The following is a 23,052-nucleotide window of genomic DNA, read 5'->3' as shown; positions in this document are numbered from 1 at the left end:
CTCCCCTCTAACTCCAAACGTTTTCATATGTAAACTTAGTTATCTACATATATTTTCAAAAATCTGTAATTGGTTGTTAATTTTTCTTAATAGTTCACTAATCTGTTAAGAAGTTAAAAAGCATATAACTATTTTTTCGTTCATCAACTTAAGCAGAATACTAAGCCTTAGTTGCTAAGATGAGTGAACTTATTTGGATCAAGCAATTGCTTTCTAATTTTGGCATCCAATCTTTCGATCAAGTTTTTCTTTTTTTGCAATCATCAGGTAGCGATGTACATTGTTCTCAATCTAATTTCCATGAAAGCATTAAATATATTGAAATTGATTATTATTTTGTTCAGTATCAATTATCAGGTTAAATAATTAAGTTATTCTTCTATCTGATCACAACATCAATTAGAATATGTTTACCGAGCTTATATCTCATATGTTTTTTTTTCTTTGCATATTGAGATAAATATTCACAATAATCATAGTTTCATCTCGAATGAGAGTATTAAAATTTAAGGTAGTTATTATTTTGATACCTAAGTTAACGAACTTTTTCTTCTTTACTGAATATATATTTTCTGAAAATGTGCTTAGAGAATTACTAATAACACTTAGTTTTTACTCCAAATATATTTGTAATAGTAAGTATACATAGATGTTGAGACTAATAAAGACAAAAAAGAAATTTTAAGAAATAAAATTATTAAAGAGCGGGTAGCCAATAAGCCAAAAGTTGAGAGTCAAGAGTTCCAGCAGCACACTCACCTAGGTGAGAGGGAGGAAGTTGATTCCAAGGATAGCCCAAAATGAACTTTATCATATTGTAATGTTCATAATATCGATACTTGAATTAAATTTATTTTTATTCATTGGATAACTAAAAACGTTGACACTCATTAGCATGAACTTATGTTACATTTGGTTCTCTTTAACCTATATAATGTGAAAAAAAAGAAAAAAAAATATTGTAAGCAGAACTGATTAGCTTGATCATTTTTTGCATATAAACATGTAATCAAACATGGTAACAGTCTCTCAAATATGTACTTACAGGAAGTAATCGCATCACAATACAAGATTATTAAATCCCAATAAATATGTTCTTGAAAAAACTGTAAAGATTCAGTACAATTAAAAGACAAGAAGCCCCAAGAGCAGCAATCATATTTTCCTCCTAATATAATGTAAGGCCTATCTTACATCATTCAGCTGCAGGCTTGGAACGAATTTTGTCATACAACCGATACATCATTGTCGACTTACACATTTGAGGTTCCCTTTCCAGTACAGCAATTATATCCTTGACATCAACTGTACGAGCCACACTGGTTTTAGGCGTGCTGGGTTGGTTTCTGCTGAATTTTCTAACAGCCCCTACAAAAATATACTGATGATTTTTAAAAATAATAATAATAATAATAACAAATTTTTTTAAGGAAAAAAAGAGGAAGAAAGCTGTGCTGAGCTAACTACATTTCAATTCAGAAATCGTATCAGTAAAGTTAAGCATCAATATTTCAGATGAGATGTTTATAATGCTTTCCCATTTGTCTTTCTTCTTCAGTCCAGAGGCAAAACTACAACCTAAGCGCTTTGTCTGAAGCAGGATGTGTTTCAGAAGTAGGGGTGCTATCTTTGGTATAACACTACCTCACATGGCAATTACAGACTAAATTATACATGGATCTTTCAATTTTGGGCATAATTGCAATTGGGTTTATGAAGTTTTTGAAGTATGTAATTCAGGCCTACCCCAGTTTAGTTTAGATATTATTCAAAAATATCAATTTGATACTAAGTTGTGAGATCTCTACTTCTTGTTGCTGTTAATTTTAAGTTTCTGCTCAATCTCTCCTTCTACATCCATTGATATCAAAGCTTAACTTCCATGGGCAGCAGCCAAATGGAACATCAAGAAAAAAATCCAGAAAACAGTATTACACAAGTCTACTGCAACACTGTTCCGCCTGATCTAGGAGTTCGACCACCATGGTCAGTGCATGACATCACCCTCAGTGCCACCAGTAAATCCTAGCAAATCAACTTGGTCATTAGCCAGAAAATCCACCAGTCATTGTACGGCTCACAGCAGAACCACACCAGTATTGCCAAACTGGAAAAGAATATTCCCAATCACATCACCAGTCACCAGGTCCCTATTTGGAAGCTTCACCTGTCTGAGAAACCTCTCATTTAAAAACCAGTATTTTTCAATAACTGGAAGCCAGCATGTGAATCACAGGCATGCTGGTCATAAGTGATCTTTATTCCACAGTCTCTTCTTAACTGGTTCAAACCAGCTTGACTGACCTGGTTCTCTACACAGCTTCAGCCAAATAGAGGTTATTACCTAAGATTTTCCAACGCATTTTTTCCAGAGTTTGATGTTTGTTTTATCATATTTGCATTCTATATTCACCTTGGCCCGGACTTACCATCTAATTGTGCCATTTAGTAAAGGGCTACAACATTGGCTACTGGACATTGACCATCTTCTAACAGACCCTCTTTATCTGATGAATGAACTGTCTACTTGATAAAGTTAAATATTGTCTATTAGAAGTTTATGAAAAACCATTCTAGTCAGTATACATGTACTATTCCCACTGCTAAAACTACTGGTTGCTTGTCAACTTCTCAAGCACTCAAATGGTTGTGTGAACCTGAAGTTGCTTATTCAATTTTTAGCGTAAGTAAAATAATTGGACCAGATATTCTTTATAAGAAGTACAAATACAAACGGTCCTTGAGTTGATTGTTTCTAAAGTTTAAATTTTAGCTAATAGACAAGGCAATAACATAGTAAGAGAACTTATGTTAGGAACATAAGTAGAAAAATAATACCTTTTAGTAAGGTGTATTAAAGAGGGAAGAAGAAACTATATAATTAAGATAGCTGTATATGTGGGTAATGTGTGTTGTTTTGGGCTTAGATAGGTATATGTGCTGCATCATGAATTTTGTAGGTTTACTTGTTGATTTTTTATGAAGTATAGCGAGTATAAATGGATAGTTAATGCTGTTATGGAGAATAACTTCCAAAATAACTGTTTCTCTTTACTTTATGTGCTGTATCGGTGAGTAGCAGAGTGTGTAATAGAAGAAGAAAAGGGTAAGGATAGGATAAGGAAGATGGGCTGTTATGAGCAGTTATGAGAATAACTTGTAGCATAACTGCTTCTCTTTGCATTAAAAGACTAAGCTGTCTTTGTTGACAGATTATGGAGGAATAATTAATTTACAAGTTTTGCGTGCTTCTTTTTATTCAAGAGATGGTTGGATTCTCTGTTAAGGAGCCCATACTATTAACAAAATGTTGCACGGCTTATAATACATCATGTGATGTTGATTCATGATTGTAAAGTATTGGTTGTAAAAGTATTCAAGCACTTTTGAAGGTTAAGTCTGTCTCAATAAAATGATATTTCTTGTACAAAGAAATAATTATGATCCTTCTTTCACAATAAAAGTGATTACATCTTCCTAGAGTTGCTTTTCCTAGACCCTCACAGTTCTAGAAGTTCTAAAAAAAGCTTTGCTAAGTTAGTCAAGAGAATTCTTGGAAGTTATGCTATTAAACTTAAACCACCTTTGATGCATCCAATAAGATATACCTGATGATTCCCTTAAATAATAACTTTGGAATGGGCAGCAAGCAGAGTCTAATAACAAATTGTTTGGGCTTGATTAGGTCAAAATTCAAACTTTCTGAATTCTAGTCTTACTAGTAAAGGGTTGAGAAAAGTTGTTAAACATCTTTACCCGGGTGCTTTATTTGTGGAATTATGGACGATATAACTAGAAACAAGTAGGGGATCATTGAGGATTGAACTCTCCTGATTGAAGGTCTATGGGAGAAGATAACATTCTTGGCCGCCTTATGGCAATGGCACGTGAAATTTTTTTTAACATTTCTAATGTATTTTTGTTTGGAAGTTCCTCTCCATGCAGACCATAGGAGAGTATCTTTTTTCCATAATCGTGCATTTCTTTTCACTCTCAATAATATTTCTTTTTGCATAAAACCCAAAAGAAAACTCTACTCAAACTCAATCAATATCTAGCTCGAACTAGATTCGAGCAGGAAAAGATAAAAACAAAACAAAGCAAAATATGCTCAACTAAACAAGCATAACTCAAGCCTAAAACTGTTTGAATAACAGCTAGCAAATGAAGATAGTTTATCCTCCCAATGTTTATCCTGAACATGTTCATCATATATTACTAAATTAAATTTACTTATTAATTATAATAAATAGCATATCTTTGAATATATTAATTTATATTAATTATCTTAAATAATTATGTACTTATATATCCTAAATATTAGACATTTTAATTACAATATAGAAGAACTCGTGGTCGAGTTAACTTGCTTGGATGGATTGTTAGCTTATTTTTTGCTTGCCATCTATAAACTTGGATGGGTCGGCCTGCTTGTTTGTTTTGCTTGCCCTCTCCTTGTTTGGATGTCTTCCGATCAAGAAAGCAAATGACTAGTAGGGTATGAGGAACTACAGGAAAAGGTTTATCGTTTTAGTAGATCTATGGAGATTGAGTTTGGTTGAACTAATCCCATGCGTTATCATATTAGGAACTTTTTATCCTAATATCAAATTGATTGAGAATCATACTATTGAAATTTCAAAGCACAGTGCTTAATCTGCTTTGGTTTTAGTAGATCCATGAGATTCTAATGCAAATCATCAATAAAGAAAACAAATTATTGTGGCCCAGATACATTTGAATATTGAGGGTCTCTAGATATTAATATGGATCAAGTAAAGTGAGACTGGCCTTCTTAGATTACTGATTGGAAAGGAAATACATTTGTATTTTATGAATTCACACTATAATAAAAATTATTCACATTCAATCATTCAAACAAAAATTGAAAACATTAGTTTTTACCAAAAGATGGGTGTCCAAGTCCAAAATGATGAAACCAGATAATACTTTTATTGGATGACGGGAAAAATAACATAGATAATTGTTGATTTGGAAAAAAATAATAACTTTATTTCTCACGCTTAAATTGTTACATTTACAATATTTATAAAATTTTTATTTTACAAATAGAAAAATTCTTAATCTACTAGATTTCTAATTATATGAGATTATTATTCTCATAAAATTATAATTACATAATATTGACTAATTAAATAATAAATTAAAATAATTAAATAATAAAATATGTTACTCAACACCTCCCCTCAAGTTGGTGCAAAGATTTCACGCATGCCCAACTTGCAGACCAAGTTGCAAACTGGAACCAAATCTTTAAGGCAGCAGTTCGGCTTGGTTCGACTCAAAAAAGGGATTGGGTTCAGCTCAAAACCGGGTCGTCTTTGGCTCAAAAAACAGCTCGAATTCGGCTCAAAAAACGACTCGACTGAAAATGGCTTGACTCAGACAGTAGCTCAATTGGCTCAGACTAGACTCCACGCGGCTCAATCGGCTCAGGCAAATTTGCATGAAGTGGAGATCGCAGCCAAAAAAGCTTCTTGTCTACGTGGATCTGCGGCGGAAGAAGAAGGTTGGTGACGTGAACGGACCCAATTTGCAAAGTGAAACAAATCATGGCAGGGAAAAATCATATATGCGCATGACACGGCGTGGCCAAAGGCTCTGTGCAATCGGAGTGAGGCAGATCGAGGTGTTCGCGCAGCTCTTCGCACGGCAGAAGAGAAACTGGATCGCGCACCTCTTCACGCAGCTCTGCGCGCAGCGAAAGAAGAAGCTAGGTCGATCGACTCTTCACGCGTATCTGCACGCAGGGAAGAAAGAACCCAAGGTGGTCACGCGACTCTGTGCGCGGCTGAAGAAGGAAACCTTGGTGGTCGTGCGGCTCTGCCCGTGGCAGAAGAAGAAGGAACCCACAGCTTTGATTTCTCTTTTCCTCTTATTTGACTTTTCTTCACAAATTTTGCTCTCTCCCTTTGATCTAGCTCTTTTTTTTTAATTATTTTTAAGATTAAAAAAAATCCTGAAATTAAAACTCCAAAATAAGTGGTGAATAGGGTATCTCTGAAAAAATAGGTACCAACCCAACCTATTGTGTTATTTTAGGGTTTAAAGAAAATCCTGAAATTAAAATCGTAAAAATAGCTTTATTTAGCTCTGATACCATGTTGATTTTGAAGAAAAAATAATAATTTTATTTCTCACCCTTAAATTATTACATTTAGGATATTTATAGAATTCTTATTGTACTGATAGAGAAATTTTTATTCAACTAAATTTCTAATTATATGAAATTATTAATTCTCATAAAATCTTAATTATATAATACCAACTAGTTAAATAATAAACTAACATAATTAAATAATAAAATATGCTACTCAACAATAATTCATCTTGAATAAATTCAATTTGTTAAATTCTTCAAGATAATAGAGCTTATTTTATTCCTTAGCAAGTCCAATCCTCTTTATAGTATAGGGGTTGGACTAATATGAATAACTTCTAGATCAACTATGATAACAGAGAACCATCTCTAATAACTACCTTTTGATTGCTTGAGCATAGAGGATAAATGTAAAACTTAGTGAAGAATTGATCATATCAAATGCGGCTTCTGAGTTAACAATTCACAGATTCCTAATAGTTTCATCTGAGATAACTAACCCTTGATACATAGAAAATTTTACTTGAGTGTGCAAAAGAACATGACCACAAGGCTTCTTCAATGATACCAAAAGCTCACTTATTTTCTTGATCTCCTTTTATTGAACTAATCTGGCCTCGGGACTTTTCTTAATTCAGCCAATTCATAATCAGGTTGACTTGACCTTGATATTTCTGTTCTCCTCCTTAGTGGCCCCACTCTTTGCTTTGTGGGTTATCATTTATTTCCTAACACTTCTCTTTACTATACCTTTGTTTCTCGGAAGGGGAACGCTAGAGAGAATCCTTGATGTCCCTTACTGAGGATCTTGACAAATGTTCTCACATTTTTCTATATTGACAGCCTTTCTATTTTCATCACCATTGCTTAACCTTCTAAGATCAAGCATCACACGCCTTGCAACTCTCCTGACCTCGAATCAAACAATCTCAATATGGTAGCTCTTCATTGTTAAGAATCTAAACTTTAATCAGTATAGAGACTTATAAGAAATCATAAACTCGATCTTTTTTCAGTAAAATTCTTCAAAATTGCAATATCTTCTTTGCCCCTACTTCTGATAAATTGATAATAGTCAAGTTCTTGGTTTTAGAAGCTTTGAAATAAATTTGTGCACCCCGTAACAGGTTCATTGCTTTTCTTTTCGTGCTGGTTTTGACTTTTATCTCCTATACATGAATGTATCTCAAGATTTGACATCTTCCAAACAGCATCCCTAATCTCCTTAGCCATGGATTAAATTGCTGATCTCAGGATCCATTTTGTTTTATAACCATGGCATGATCATTGCATATGCTTCATCATCCCATACATCAAATCTTGGATCTCCATTCTCCACCCCCTTCCCTATGAGATGATTAAGTTTTCCTTTCCTTTTCAAGTACATTTTAATAAATTTGGACTTAAGGTAATTTTCCCATTCTATATGTTTTCTGAATATTTTGAAGCTCTCGTAAGTGTTGATTGATGAGAACTTATGCAGTCTAACCAGTCATATTGAAAAATAACATCATCTTTGCCGTTTCTAACATATTTCGCATAATTGAAAATCGGGTTTCCTCCTGCAAAGTTCCGGCAGGAGAGAGGTCTGGCAAGGATCCTACGGATTTCCACTACGAACAGTGAATTTGAATACGGTCAGGAAGCCAGCAGTCCCATATCAGCAGGATTCTCTAATCAGGATCCCATATTAGTAGAGATCTCTAATCATATCAATCCTATCAATGGGTTTCTATAATTGGCATACCATATTTTTAAGATTAATTTCCTAATATTGAGATAAAATATTGAGAGATTTCCAACATTCCCAAATACCAGTCCTAATTTCCACTTGTAGATGCCACTAATCAAACTTATCAGTCCAAAATCCTTCAACTCCATAACCTCCTCATTCCAAACCTTCAACCTACCCTTTTGTAAAGTAGCTTTTTCATGACTTAAAACCCTCCACCACACTGGGTTACACTCCAATCACCAATATCTGATGTTCACAATAAAAAAAAAAAAGTCAACCTCTTCTCAAAACAAAAATGAGCAAAACCCAAACTTGATTGGTCAGACTCTAAAAGAACAGAAAAGTGATAAGAAGCCGATGCAAAACCTCTTGTACCAAATCAGAGCAACAATCTTTCCTAGCTACTGGAAAGTAAAAATGACTTCATACAAGAGGATAAAAACATACCTCTACTCACCAAGTGTGCTTTCAAGTAAGGGAGATTCCTAAGCTAAAAATCTATATATTTTCTGTTATTTTATTTTCTATGCGCGCTCAAGTTTTCTATTTTTATTATGTGTGGTGCCTACCAGTACACTAACTTGATTGAGATTCAAAATATTGTGATTCTTATTCAACATTGTTAAGATATCAATTTGAGCTCCTATTAATCTTTCATAAGTTTGCATTCAAGTGCTTTTTGTCCTACAATGGACCAATATAGTCTATTTTACCTGTATACAATTTATTTATGTTTTTATTTCTAAATTATAAAATTAATTTTTAATTAGTAAGTAGTTCCTTTATAGTAACTAATGAAGCTAATTAGTAAAAATTGAGATTGTTTAGAATAACTTGATAGCTTTGGTGCTTAGAAGTCCATATGGTTTTTAGCTCTAACGAAATTCATAGTGCTTTACCCGGTAAATGTATTTGAACTGATTTTTTTTTTCTAGATTTTAACTCTAATAAGTTATCAAGTGTTAGGTAAAATTAGAATTTTAGGATATAAATTCAGTAAAAAGGACATGGAAGTTGCTCTTTGATTAAAACTTAAATGTATTTTTTACAAATTAGGTTCTCTTTTAGATAATAATACCTAAAAATAGTTTCAGACGAAAGTAATGTTTTTCTTATTAAATTTATTTGAGATGTTAATCTAATTTTTCATATAACTAGTAGTTACAAATTTACCATAACTCCTTACCCAAAAAAGGCAGATCTAGCAAAAAACACTAGTCAAAGAAGATTCTAATCTTTCACTAGAAACTCTCCCAAAAGAATTAGTCTTGTGAACTATTTTTTGGCTAAAAGCTCTAAAACTTTCAGCACTTTCAAGAACTATTAAAACATTTTATAATTTTCTTCCCAAAATGTGCTTAGAGCACCTTTGACCAACAAAAAAAGTCATTCTGAACACCCTTGATATATTAAGTTTAACATAGCCTATCAAATAATCTATTTCAATCCATATATCAAATTGTTAAAAATTTGTTAAGAAGCTAATTTATCAAATACTACTCTTTTTAATCCATTATTGTCCTCAACTTGGTCAAAAGTACGTTACCGTACAATTTATATAGAGTTTCAAAATTGAGTAGGTTTCTGTAATCTGGGTCCAAAATAAAGTGAGAATTTGTAATTTTCCCTAAAACTAATAAACAAATTGACATAAGAGTAAGTTACCAGATGCAGAAACAGAAGTTACATGGCCACTTTCCTCTGCTTCTTGGTTGTCCCTCGTGTTTCTTCCAGATACCAATAGAGGCTTATGGGTGACATCTTTACCTGCCAAAGAACCAGATAAAGTATCAAGCCCTCCCTCACGCTTCTGGCGAGCTTGCTCAGCCATAAGTTGCCACTTTGAAAACATGTCATCTCCCCCAGCAGCAGCACGTGCAGCAACATTTGCAGCTGTAGCCCTCATTTTATCATCCTCCTCCTTGTTTGCCTGCAGACTGAATAAAGGTAAAAAGGATTCTCCCACATATGGATATATACCACCTCTATATCAAGAATATTCAAATACCACCTCAATACCTTTGCCAATTTTACACGACCTTCGTCTTTCTCCTTATCACCATCAACACCACTGTCAACCTCAGGCTGCATCAAGCAATTTTGCTTTTGGTAAAGCATCAATTCAGATATTACATGACAAAATAAATACATATGGCAGTCACATCTACAGGTGCAATAAACTTATGGAAGTGTGTATTGTCTGTATGCATTGCAGGTGTATTTATAATGGATAGCCCTAGGCCTAAACAGAAAATATGTTAAGCACCCACTTGATTGAGTTTCTGCAGTTTTTCTGCTTCAGCCTGCTTTCTTTCCCACTCTTCCTTAGCTTTTTGGTTAATCATCATAATTTGTTGCTGAACATCTGAGGTTATAAAAGTTCGATGTCTAGCCTTCTCAGCATCAACCCTCTACAGAGACTTTTTGAAATGAGAAAGATAATGATACAGACAATCTAGTTAGACAGTATAAACAACAGAAAGGCTACCTGTTTTGACGTTCTGATTATGTTACATATTAGTCCACGGATCCTTTCCTCCACACACTAAGGATTAAGTTACATGAGAAGATATATAAACAAATCATAATAACAGCTACAAAGTAGTTTGCACCTCACCAAAGATAAGCATCGCTCCACATCATTGTTTATATTCTTCAAACCACATTTGACCACTATAAGACAAAAAAAAAACAGATAAAAAGAGTCTGACGGATGCTATTTTTCCCTATAAAAGAGGCACTTCTGTATCCAAGGGCATATAAAGTACTAACAGATCTCAGCCAATTTCTTCTGCAGTGGAGATTTCTGCAAAAGCAATCTTTCTTCTTCCTCTTGCACAACCCTTCGAGATGCTTCTGAAATTCGACTGTCCTCCTTGGGCCCAGAGAATAGCTGTTCTTCCTCTTCCTGTTCAAAACAGATGGTCAGAAGGTATTAACATCACATTTAAAGAATTAGGACAGCTTGTCACCAAATACCCCACCCTAAGATTGACTCCACTGACAGCAGTGACATCATTGAGTTGTTCAATGCTTTGGTCTGAAAAGGGCCCGGAAGCTTTCTGCTTCTTACTGTAGAAAATTTCATTAATTACATGTAAAATGAAAAAACACAACATTAAATCAGAGACAAATGAAACATCTCTTAATTAACAATCAATATCATTCTCTTTCTCCCCACACCAAGATTTTGTTACCTTGATGCTGGTGGTGATGAACCAAGTTCTTCCAGTGGTTTCTTCTGACCAATAGAAGGCTTTTTTGCAGGAATTCTTGCATTAATTGCAGCCGGAGAGGTCACAGATGGAATCCTAGAGCTCAACTAGTAAACGTAGAAGCAACAAGTAAATCCTTATCAATAAGACTATACAATTTAATCTGTGCAAAAAATCAACAGCCAAGAGGTCCTTCAGAAATCAAAGGGAATAACAGTAAAAATAAAAGGAACAACAAACAACATAGTGCCCATTTTCTCACAAGCAGATAAACATGAAGAAACATGTCAAATGATCTCCCCCCAACATAACAACATAACAGCAAAATCAGGTAGCATAATAAATTATTTTGCAATTTACCGTGACACTAGAATCTAGCTGTGTTGTCGTGGAAGGAGAAATAGAACTTGAAGGCATCATACTGGTAGATGTCGAGAAACCCATTCTCGAAGACTGGTTCTCTGAGATATCATCCTTTAAAGACCTAGGAATTGCATTCCCTTGTCCAGTTTTAGCAGAAGGATCAGCACCCTGATCAACTGATTCTTGCTTAATATATGTCAGTGATGACAAAGGGCCAGAACTCTGCTCCTTGCTTGCTGATGCCTGCCAAGGCACTGAATTATGTTGCAGTGATAAATTATTAGATATATGAGAAAGAGGACCACCCTGCACTCTACTAGGATCATTTGTGTGGTTTTGGCTCTCAAACTTAGGCACATTCATCATGTTCGCATGTTGACCAGCCCCTCCAAATGGAGATGATCCCACACTTTGATTATGTGTAGTTTGTCTCATTTGGGAATCTTGAGGTTGTGTTTTCAAGGATGAAGCTGAAGTATTGACATTTGTCCCAGAATATGGGTTATAACTACCACTGGCATTCCCAGTCCCATACATGGGAAATGAAGCCTGTGGAAACTGCATATGTTGTTGTACTTGCTTGCTAAGTCCTTCTACAGGAGTTGAAGAGTGTTCTCTCTCTTGAATCACATTGCTCGGATTGGAGGAAGACATTGGTCCTGCTAGAACTCCATGCTGATTTCTGTTATGTTCCACCTCCCAAGATTTTTTAGCACTGCTTTCTATTGTTGGATAGCCTGATTCAATCTTCATTTTGACCGTTGAAGGGGGAGTAAGAGATGGATCTACCGGACTGTTGGAGGTTTTCTTATGGACCTGTACAGATGATTGGGAATCAGCAAAAGTTGTTGCAGTGGCACTAACTGGTGCCAGCCTTGGCTGGTTCTGCCGTGCTGAAGCTTGGGACTGCATCTGAAACTGATTTGAATTCATCTGAAAGTACTCAAGAAGACAGCTGAAAATTAATATCACTAACTGAAAGATGAGTTTTCATCAATGACATGATCCATAGTGCATTACCTGTAACCGCAATTTGTTAATTGCCAACTTGAGCATCTGGTCTCCTACAATACCCCTCATATGTCGGATAAATCCATCCTTTGCAATTTCATTTTTCTAACAACAGGAGCATTAGAAAAATCAGAATGACATGTGATAACCTAGTCCATTATATATTAAAAATAAAAAAGAATACACCCTATATACTCTAAGTCACAGACCCGACCTGCAGTTTAGCATATAGAGTATGTAGCTGCATTGCTCTGTCTTTATCAAGTTGTGGGATTAAGGCAGGCAGCAAAACTGCAAATGGTATTTGTTTATTACTACGATTTAACGAGCTATTAGACTGCTCTGTGCTAGAGGCTTGTTGATTGCTCATCTTCTGTAATTTCAAGTATTGAGATTCACTATCTTGATTATGCATTATTTCCAGCTCATGTGTGACCGTAGAATTTTGTTCAGAAATATGCATCCCAATCGCTTGTGGAATCTGAGGAGAAACTTGAACTTCCTGCCCTTGTTGATAACTATCATGGGATTGGTTCTGTTGTAACGAGATGCAATTTGGTTTCTGTGAATCATTCTGTTGCTGCTGGTTCTGAGAATGAAATCTAGTTTGCTGCTGCAGGTGCAATTGAATGTTTCCTGAACTATGTTGATTTTGGGAGCTGGTATTTTCATTACGGTGAGCAGTTTGCCACCGTGCAAATGACTGACCGGAACTCTGATTGCTTCCATCAGGAAAATTTGCTGCAGTTAAGGAAAATAAGAAAAAGTTCAAGAAAGTTCAAGAAGCTTCCCAGCAAGCCATATAGACAACAAATGCAATGCTCACGAAGGCAAATGATATCCAATCCAAAAAATTTGAGTTAACATCTATTAAGTGCTTTATTTCCTAATCTATTATATAGAAACGAAATAGTCCAACATTGGTTAGTCAAGATATTTAATGAGTTTCTAGACAGTACAAATAAACATAAAGCAGACATAACTTATTGACAACAGAAAAAAAAGTATATTAGAAAAAGAATGAGGAGATATAGCCCATGGGAGGATAAGTTATCTTCTAGAGAGACAAAACAAGAAAAAAACACATACAAGAGAACAAAAGCAAAGCCAAAGAACAGCATATATAGGAAACCAAAAAACCATGTGCTTAACCTGAAGAGAAATCAAGCATCCTATCCTGTCCCACAAATCCATAAAACCATGTGTTTAGCCTAAAGAGAAGTCAAGCACACAATCCTTTCCCACAAAATTCATAACAAAATAGAAATGCTGATCAAAGATTCTAGTACTTCCCTCCCACCAAAGGACCCATAGAAACAAACCTCCCCCCTCAAAACTCCAAAGAAGCATGGAATGCTCATTACTCATTAAGATAGGGAGAAAAGAAATAATTACAAAATGGAGAATAAGACATCATCCCTAGAAAGAAACAAAAATCAATGTAAAGGAAGTACATGAGAGAACTCAAATAGCAGACCTGCTCTCTAGAAATGATGGCATCCCAATTGCCATGGATCTCCAAAATAGTATAATCATGGAAATAACCGTGAGCTTTAGCCCAAAGAGATGCCAAAAATGAAACCCTCTCACGTAGCTCATACAAAGACACCGACTGATCATTGAAATCCGTTTATTCCTAGTCAACCAAATACACCATAGTCCAGCAAAAATAGCATCTTGCCAAAGAGGTTTAGCCTTATTTCTCACCGCAACACCCTCTAGATTTGAATGGACAAAACTATCAACAGTAAGGGTAAGTACCCAACTAAGGCCAAATTTCCTCATAATATAACTCCACATTCTCCAGGCCAAAGAGTAGAAAGCGAATAACTAGGAATGGATCTTACTGTCTCTGAAGCACATCAGACGTGTAGGATAAGGCACGATAGGGGCAATGAATTTGAAGCAAATTATAGGTATTGAGCCTCTAGTTGATAACAATCTAAGAGAATACCTTCACCTTTAAAGGAACCCTAGCTTTCCAAAATGCCTTGGCCATCCGAGAGTTTGTGGTACTAGGATTATTGATGAGATAAAGAGTAAAAAAACTTGCATGTATAGGCCAAAAGAGTCTAACAGTCCATATATGGGAATCAGGTTACAAGTTCATGTGAATGGGTTCAAGCATATTCAATAATATGGACAAGTCAATGGTCTTCCTATCAAAAGGTTCCAATTAAAATAGAAGTTCCAAGATAGGTTATCCCTAGTGTAAACAGTGAACCTAGAAATATAGGTGTGATGTCTAGTAGATAACCGATATAATCTTGGGAATTGAGAGGTAAATGGTTGATGGTCCAACTAGTTATCTTCCCAAAAGAGCATTCTGGAGCCATTTCCCACTTCTATTGAGGTGAGTGGCCCATACACAGGATATATATGAGAAACGACCTTTTAGGGACTTCAATGAATAGTAGAAGTTTTTGCAAGGGCATTCCAACCATCCCTGTCACTTCCATGAATGTTGCTTATCATCTTGTGCTATAGAGAATTTAGCTAGTAAAGAAAGACTCTTCGATCTAAGATTCCTAATACCTAGACCTTCAAAATATTGTGATTCATAACGCACCTCCCACCTAGATAAGTGGTCTCTACACTCATTTTCACCTCCAGGCCAAAGGAATCTCCTCATTCTCGCCTCAATCCTCTATGATATCTCAACAAGAATCCTAAAAAGTGAGAGATAATAAAGTGGCATGCTAGACGGACACACATTTCATCAAGGTTATCTTTTCCCCTAAAGAGAACGGACCTCCCTTCCAACTCTCAAGATGCGTAGTAATTATTCCTTCTATCCTTTCCCAAAAGGTCTTACTCCTTGGCTTCCCTCCTAAGGGAGCTCCTAAGTGTACAATAGGCCAAGATAGCCTCTCACACCCAATTGACTCCACTAGATAATTAACTAAAGCCTCAACCACATTTATCCCTATAAGATCACTTTTCCCCAAATTAATTTTCAGACCTGAGATGTGTTCAAACACAGTACAACGGTAAAGGTATTATATGTGGTCCAATTATCGTTCTCAATGAATAAGATCATGTGGTCAGCAAATTGTAAATAAGAGACCTTCACATTGTGTCAACCAACACTCAAACCTTTCACAACTCCCCTTTTGGTCGCTCTAATCAACATCCTGCTCAATATATCTACAACCAAAGTGAAAAGAAAAGCCAACAAGGGTTGCCCCGTCTGAGCCCTTTCATGGGTCAAAATCACAAGATTTTCATTCACAATCACTAAAAAAGAACTAGATGAAAGACATCCTTGAAACCATTTTCTCCATCTCAACAAATCCCTTTCTCTCCATCATCAATCTAAAAAGCTCCAGTTGACTCAATCATTTACTTTTTCAAAGTCCAATTTTAGGATAAACTCCTTTCCCCTGGTGGCTCATGTATACTCCACCATCTCATTGGCCACAAGAGAAGCATCAAGAATTTATCTACCACCCACAGGAATGCTCTTTACTACTAGAAATTAAAACGTCCAAAATTTTGGTGGCCTATCCCGTCTGAATGAGGAAAAAGTTGTACTCCGCACCTATCACACAATGTAGAATACCCTTGAGCCTATTTGTGTATCTTCATATCCTGATAGTAGAATATGGACTTTGGAATGTGTACTCTTGCAAGTCTTTCTTTCGCACCTTACCTGTAATTTTTCTTGCCACAATGAGATTTTAGCTAGTGCATTATAGAAGGCAAAGTTCCCTCCAAGGTTAAAATTTTCATCTAGAGGCTACCTTAACCAGACTCAACACCAAGGATAGTTTGCAATTTCCCAGGCCTCATTGCACCTTATTCCCATATGTGTATATTATGTGTTCCAACGTAACTGAATCCCATACTCACTCTTCTTGTACTATGAGATGGCTAGCAAATTTTAATATAAACTTTTCTGTACTTTTGATTGTTGTTGGGTTGTGTTGACACGAATATTTTATTGTCTAAATTACTGTGATATTTTTCTATATGTAGTCCTACCGTTTATTTTCTCCATAATAATGTAATTATTTATAATCTTTATTATAAAAAAAGTTTCTCAATTTGTACTTAGAAAGTCTTATATATATATACGAGTCAGTTGTTGCACCTAATTGTAGAGAAAAATAACGTGTAAATATTTTTTCAAAATTTCTACATAGTATCAGAGCAAAATAAGAGTATTTTGGGGTTTTATTTTCAGGATTTATTTCAACACCCTAGAATCTTCACAACACTCACCCAAATGGAGTACTGATCTCACTGGCAGTCGACTGCCCTATTCCGGTCTCCGCCATACCTAACTGCCTACTTCACTCGCGTGTGGCTGTTCACGCTGTCCTTCGTGCGCAACCTCCTAGTTCGCATCGTTCTTCTCTGGTTCGCGCATCACTTTTTCGCAATTCACTTCGCGCGTCGCACTGCCGTTCTCACAGCCACTGATTTGTGTCGTTCCTTTGCATCGTTCTGTGTTTTGCGCATCAGTTTTTACACACTGAAGAAGCGTCACAAATCGGGTCATATCAGTTCCTCCGTTTGGGTCGCACTAGCTTTTTGCGCACAGCAGTTTTTGGTTTCTTCCATTCGGTTTCCTCAACCGCACGACTTGATTTCTGAGTTCCACGCGGCTGTGTGCCCTCAGCCTTCTCAGTTGTGCGATTGTTGCACCTTCTCTTCTCAGGTTGCAACCAGGTCTGATTCTCTTAGTCTTCTCAGGTTACTAGTTATTTTTTAGACCAGGTCTACTATCTGGGTTATTCTCGCCTCAAATTCGGTTCTAATTTTGGTAATATTCTCCTATCTTAGAAGTTTTTTGGCTTTTTGTGGTGCTGATTAAGAATTGTGCTTTATCCTTGAGATATATATTACTGGGTATTATTGTTGTTTCTAGTATTTAAAAATGATATAAACAAAAAATGTGATTGTTCCCAATTCTGATAACCCATCATTACAAATCAATCTCGTCAACCTTAATGGAACTAATTATTTTGGCTGATCTAGATCCTGTTTATTGTTTATCAAAGTTAAAAGTTTGCAGAATTATATTATTAGTGATGTGAAGAAGCCAGAAATCAATAGTTTGGACTATAACAGATAGGATTCTGAAAACATCTTGGTCATGTATTGGCTCATTAACTCCATACAAATTCATATTGCCCGAACATATCTGTTGCTCAATGCCGCCGCAAAAAATATGGAATGCAATGTCTTTTACATACTTACAAGTGGGTAATGATGTTCAAATTTATGAATTCTGCAATAAGATTCACAATACAAAACAAAGAGAGTTGACTATCTCTCAATATTTTTCTGAACTAAGTGGACTATGGCAGGAGCTCAACTATTATCAGGATTTTCAAGCAGATTGGCCAGGGGATGCCGTCAAAGTTCAAAAAATGATAAAAAAGAAACGAATTTATGATTTCTTGATTGGTCTGAATGCTGAATATGATTAGATACAAATTCAAGTACTTGTAAAGGACCCCCTTCTCTCATTAAAACAAACTTATTCTTACGTTCAGCAAGAATAAAATAGAAGAATTGTCATGCTCCATATAAAACCAGTTGAGAAAGCTGGTTTAATTGCTCAGTCTCATCACTCCAAAGACTAACGGAATTGTGACTATTGTAGGAAGCCAAAACACACTAAGGGGCTGGTAATTGCATGGACGACCCACTAAAGGACGGAGGGGACGGAAAGGTGGGCCTATGAAAGCTCAAGCAAACTTGATTGAGCAAAGTGAAGGACCTGACACATCAACAGTTGGAACATTTTCCATCGAAGAAATTCAAAGCCTAAAGCGCATTCTGTCTCAACTTAACTTTTCAATAACTATTGATGCATCACATATGGTAAAATTATGTATGTCTTCTCTCCCTCTTCTTTCTACTTCTAATATTTACATTATAAATTCTATAGCTAACAAACATATGACAGGCTTTTCCACTAAATTTCTAATATATTTTTTTGTACTAAACGAGAAAATGGTCGTATAGCAGATGGGTCATACACTCGTGTCTGAAACAGATTCCATTAATTGTATCCCGACTATTACACTGTCTTCAGTTTTATATGTGCTTAGTTTTGCTAATATTTTTTTACTATTAGTGTCATTACTAAAGAACTAAACTGTAAAATAAAACTTTTTCGTAATTATTGTATCTTTTAGAATCTTCGAACAGAGAGGATGATTGGCACTGGTAGATTGCAGGATGACTTATATTTCTCGTAAAGAAGTCAGAACCTAATTGGGAATCAAGCCACCATTGAGAATAAAGAAGTCAATATGAAAATACTACAATGGCACTGACGGTTGGGAAACCCTTCCATTTTTGTTTTAGAAAAATTATATTCTAATTTGTTTAAGAGAACTTTCATAAATTCTTTATTTTGTAATGCATGTGAATTTACTAAACATAAAAGAAGTTCTTATCATTTGAGTAATAATAAAAGTTCTATTTTTTTTATTACTATTCACTCTGATGTTTGGGAACCTACTCAGAATATTTTTTTATTTATTCATCGATGGTTTGTTACCTTTATTGACTGTTGTACTTGATTGACATAAATTTACCTGTTGAAAGCATAAAATGATGTGTTTTCATGCTTCCAAGTATTTCATAAAATAATATGCATACAATTTGATGCTAAAGTTAAGATTCTGAAAACTAATAATGGTACAAAATATATGAATAATGGGTTTCATACTTACTTGGAGTTAAATGGAAAAATTCACCAGACAAGTTATGTCTACACCAGTGAACAGAATAGAGTTGTTAAAAGAAAAAACAGACACATTACTAGAGATAATTCGGTCACTAATGCTTACTGTGAAGCTATCTAAAAGTTATTGGAGAGATGAAGTTCTCTCAACTACTACTTTTTTAATAGAATGTCTTTGCAAGTTCTTGATTTTAAAAGTTCTCTTGAGGTTTTGCAATGTACAAATTCCTATATTATTTTTTCAAAAGTGTTTGCATGTGTTTGTTTTATCCATGCTAGAAATGTGAGCAAGCTGTAACCTAGAGCTCTCAGGTGTGTATTTATTAGATGTTCTCTAACTCAAAAGGGTTACAAATGTTATCATTCGCCATTTAGAAAATACTTTGTGACTATAGATGTTACGTTTAGATAATATGAATCATACTTTAGCTCCACCTTAACACTCTTCAAGGGAAGAGTGAAATGGAAGAGGTGATGTCCAGTTCTGTAACTCTTGACAGTCATATTCAGGGAAAGAGCTCTATGTCAGAAGATTTTATTCAAGAAGAAAATACTAGACGATTGGATAAACCGAACTTGAAGAAGTATTCAATAAGAGATAAGAGAGATAAGACAAAAAAAGTTATCATCCAATCTATCGCAGGTCAAGAATCTTATTTAGTTCTTGAAGATATTGGTGAGTCATTTTTACCTTGTGAATTATCTGATAAACTCATTACTCTTAAAAAAGAAATCAAAACTTGTACTAAACATCTTATGTCTAACTTTATTTCTTATGACTTTTTATCTCCCTCCCATAGAGCTTTTGTCTTATCTGTTTCTTTTATGTCTATTCCCCATAATTGAAGAGAATCTCTAACAGATCCCAAATGAAAGGAAGCGATGATTGAAAAAATGAGAGCATTGACAAATAATAAAACAGGGGAATTTGTTTCAATTCCACAAGAAAAGAAGATAGTTGGTTGCAAATGGGTGTTTAACTGTAAAACACAAAGCAGATGGGTCGATTGAAAGATACAAACCTACACTAATGGGCAAAGGGTTTACTCAAACCTATGGAGTTCAACTACCAGAAAATCTTCGCACCTGTCGCAAAAATAAACAAATCAAAATATTACAATCCTGTGTTAATCTTGATTAGGACTTACACCAGTTTGATGTAAAAAATGTCTTCCTCCATGGATTAAAGTAGTCTCTAAGAACATGATTCGAAATGTTCAGAAAAGCTATAATTTCTTTCGCATATCAGCAAAATAATGTTGATCATACCCTATTTATCAAGTATTGTGAGAGTATGATCACTTTTCTCATTCTTTATATAGATGATATTGTGGTGACTGGAGATGATATAAAGGAGATGACTCGATTAAAGGGATTTCTTACTCGACAATTTGAAATTAATGATCTTGAAAAATTGCAATATTTCCTGAGAATTACGCTTGCCAGATATTTCTCAAAGAAAGTATATCATAAATTTGCTAAAAGATATTAGTATAATGGATTGTGAGCTAGTCGAATCCCCTATTGAAAGTAATCACAAATTACAAGCAGGTAGTGGTACAGCAGTTGATATTGGAAGATATCATATATTAGTTAGAAAACTCATTTATCTCTCACATACCAGACCAGATATAACATATGCAGTTAGCCTGATGAGTTAGTACATGCATAATTCTCGTGAGACTCATTTACATGTCGTCTTTCGAATACAACGACATCTGAAATCTACACCAAGAAAAAGTTTACTCTTCTCCCAAAATGACCACTTTAAGATAGAAACATTTACAGATGCCGATTGAGCTGGATCTCCTGATGATAGAAAGTCAATTACCGGTTACTGCACATTCGTTGGGGGCAACTTAGTTACATAGAAAAGAAAGAAGCAAAATGTAGTTGCCCGTTCTACTGCTGAAGCAGAATATAGAGCAATAGTACAAAGAGTATGTGAATAATTATGGGTACAAAAACTAAAGAAGAAAATGTATCATTATTTTGCGATAATAAAGCAGTTATTAGTACCGCTTAAAATTCAGTTCAACATGATCGGACAAAACATCTTGAGATTGACTATCACTTCATAAAAGAAAAAGTGGTTGATGGCTCTTTATGCTTACATCACGTCTCTTCTAGCAATCAGGCGGCAGATATCTTCACAAAAAGACTCTGCACCAAAATTCTTCACAACTTGATATGCAAGTTGGGCATGTGTGATATTTTTGTACCAACTTGAGGAGAAGTGTTGACACAAATATTTTGTTACCTAAATGACCGTAATATTTTTTTCTATATAGTCCTACCAGTTATTTTCTCCATAACGATGTAATTATTTAGAATCTTTATTATAAGGAAAATTTCTCTATTTGTATTTAGAAAATTTTGTATATATATGAGTCAGTTGTAACACCTAATTGTAGAGAAAAATAAAGTATAAATATTTTTCCCAAATTTCTACAGGTTGCCTCATATTCCCTTAATGTTTTTCTACCTAGCTTCTGTAGAAGGTGGGAAGAAAAAGGAACCAGGTGCGCTATAGAGAGGAGCTATTTTCAATAGTTTATGAGCGTTGTACTTTGAAGTAAAATGCTAGGCTTTTTGGATGTCGTTATAATCATCCCTCTTTTGGGACAAAATGACTTTCCTTGCTGCTTTATGGACCAGGGCTCATGATTATTTTAGGTATATCTCTTTGGCTATGTTGCAAAGGGATTTAGAGGCTTTATTTTAATGTTTTTCTTCCCCTTTTCTTTATCGTAGGAGGATCTCTTCTCCTCTAATTATGTACTCTTCTCTCTTCTCTATAATACTGTGTTATGAATGCAAATATGGAAATCGCAACAAGAATAAGAAATTGACGTTTAATTAAATATGAAATCCTAATTAGTATTAAATTTGTAAATAGTTGTGTTATATTCTCTGATTAAGGATCGAGTCACCAGGTAGTTAACAACAAAGTCATTTTCTATTAAAACGCTAACACCTTTGTTTTTATTGCAAGAGCGACCTATTTTATGAAAATAAATTACAGTTCAGTAAAAGGAACTGCTACCTTAGATCTCGTTAAAGAGAGCTCAAATCTTATAGTTTATAATAATATTCTGATTTACCTTTATTAATATGAAGCATAACCCTTTATATAGAGGTTACAATTCTTATCTAGAAATGTTAATGTAAATTGAAATTTAAATCTAATTAGAAATACTTTCCTAACATATTGGAAATCCTACTATTTAGGAATTAAGTACTAACGAAATATATATATATTATTTAGAAATCTAATACTAATTAAAATTCTAACTATTTAAAAATCTAATACTATTTAAAATTCTAACTATTTAGGAATCTAATATTAATTAGAATTTCATATTTAATTAAATATCAATTTTTTATTCTTGTTGCGTCTTCTATATTTGCATCCATAACATTACTCACCCCTAGTTTTTAAGCTTGTCTTTAAACTTGAATTGTGGATACAGCTGCCTTGTTGGTCTTTCCTTGTTGCTCAGGATCAGTGTCACGTTCAATCTCAAGCCAAAACAGTTGTTTACATTAGTGACTCGAAACAAACGGCTCATCACAATTATAACACAATCCCTTCAATCTCCTTTCTGTCATCTCTGTCTTTATAAGTTTCTTTATAAATGGAGATAAATAATACCAAATTGTATCGTGAAGTTGCTACCCTTTTGTGTTTTCTAAACTGAATTGTTAGGCCTAGTAACGGACTGAAAATGATCATTATAATTGTGTTCAGTCATATCCCACAACTGTTGTATCCTTTCAAAAGCTCTGTTCATACTCATTGCGTGCATAAGAGTGGTGGATGATTGCATCTCAACTTCCAGCCTGGCTGAATCTACCAGACCCGCAATAAACATGTCAACTTGTTGATCTTGTCGTACTT

General features: G+C 34.8%; 1 protein-coding gene and 1 long non-coding RNA gene across 8 annotated transcripts; one reads left to right on the top strand and one right to left on the bottom strand.

Moving 5' to 3' along the window:
• Positions 1 to 975: 975 nt before the first annotated feature.
• On the bottom strand, positions 976 to 17,173 carry LOC110809399 (transcription initiation factor TFIID subunit 4b-like). 6 transcript variants are annotated; one of them, XM_022035216.2, is made up of 13 exons: positions 16,670 to 17,172; positions 12,660 to 13,186; positions 12,455 to 12,550; positions 11,432 to 12,367; positions 11,054 to 11,178; positions 10,841 to 10,928; positions 10,629 to 10,764; positions 10,474 to 10,529; positions 10,345 to 10,401; positions 10,127 to 10,267; positions 9,876 to 9,941; positions 9,522 to 9,786; positions 976 to 1,368 (listed from the first exon to the last, which is right to left on the bottom strand). In XM_022035216.2, the coding sequence occupies exons 2-13, from the start codon at positions 12,906 to 12,908 to the stop codon at positions 1,196 to 1,198; spliced, it is 2,388 nt and encodes a 795-aa protein (XP_021890908.2). In that variant the 5' UTR covers positions 12,909 to 13,186; positions 16,670 to 17,172; the 3' UTR covers positions 976 to 1,195. The 6 variants fall into 6 exon arrangements, with proteins under 6 accessions (XP_021890908.2, XP_021890906.2, XP_088075313.1 ...); XM_022035214.2 differs by lacking the exon at positions 976 to 1,368 and adding an exon at positions 4,985 to 5,980 and having other exon boundaries at positions 16,670 to 17,173; XM_088219187.1 differs by lacking the exon at positions 976 to 1,368 and adding an exon at positions 4,985 to 5,944 and having other exon boundaries at positions 16,670 to 17,173.
• On the top strand, positions 17,079 to 18,886 carry LOC110809400 (uncharacterized). Of its 2 annotated transcripts, none has more exons than XR_015818901.1 (3): positions 17,079 to 17,213; positions 18,060 to 18,290; positions 18,640 to 18,886. It is a non-coding gene; the product is annotated as an uncharacterized LOC110809400 (long non-coding RNA). The 2 variants fall into 2 exon arrangements; XR_015818900.1 differs by having other exon boundaries at positions 18,598 to 18,881.
• Positions 18,887 to 23,052: the final 4,166 nt, after the last annotated feature.

This window comes from Carica papaya, chromosome 1, assembly GCF_054855325.1.
Source record: "Carica papaya isolate Zhongbai chromosome 1, ASM5485532v1, whole genome shotgun sequence".
NCBI classification, from domain to species: domain Eukaryota; kingdom Viridiplantae; phylum Streptophyta; class Magnoliopsida; order Brassicales; family Caricaceae; genus Carica; species Carica papaya.
This window is presented reverse-complemented; position numbering and strand designations above follow the sequence as displayed.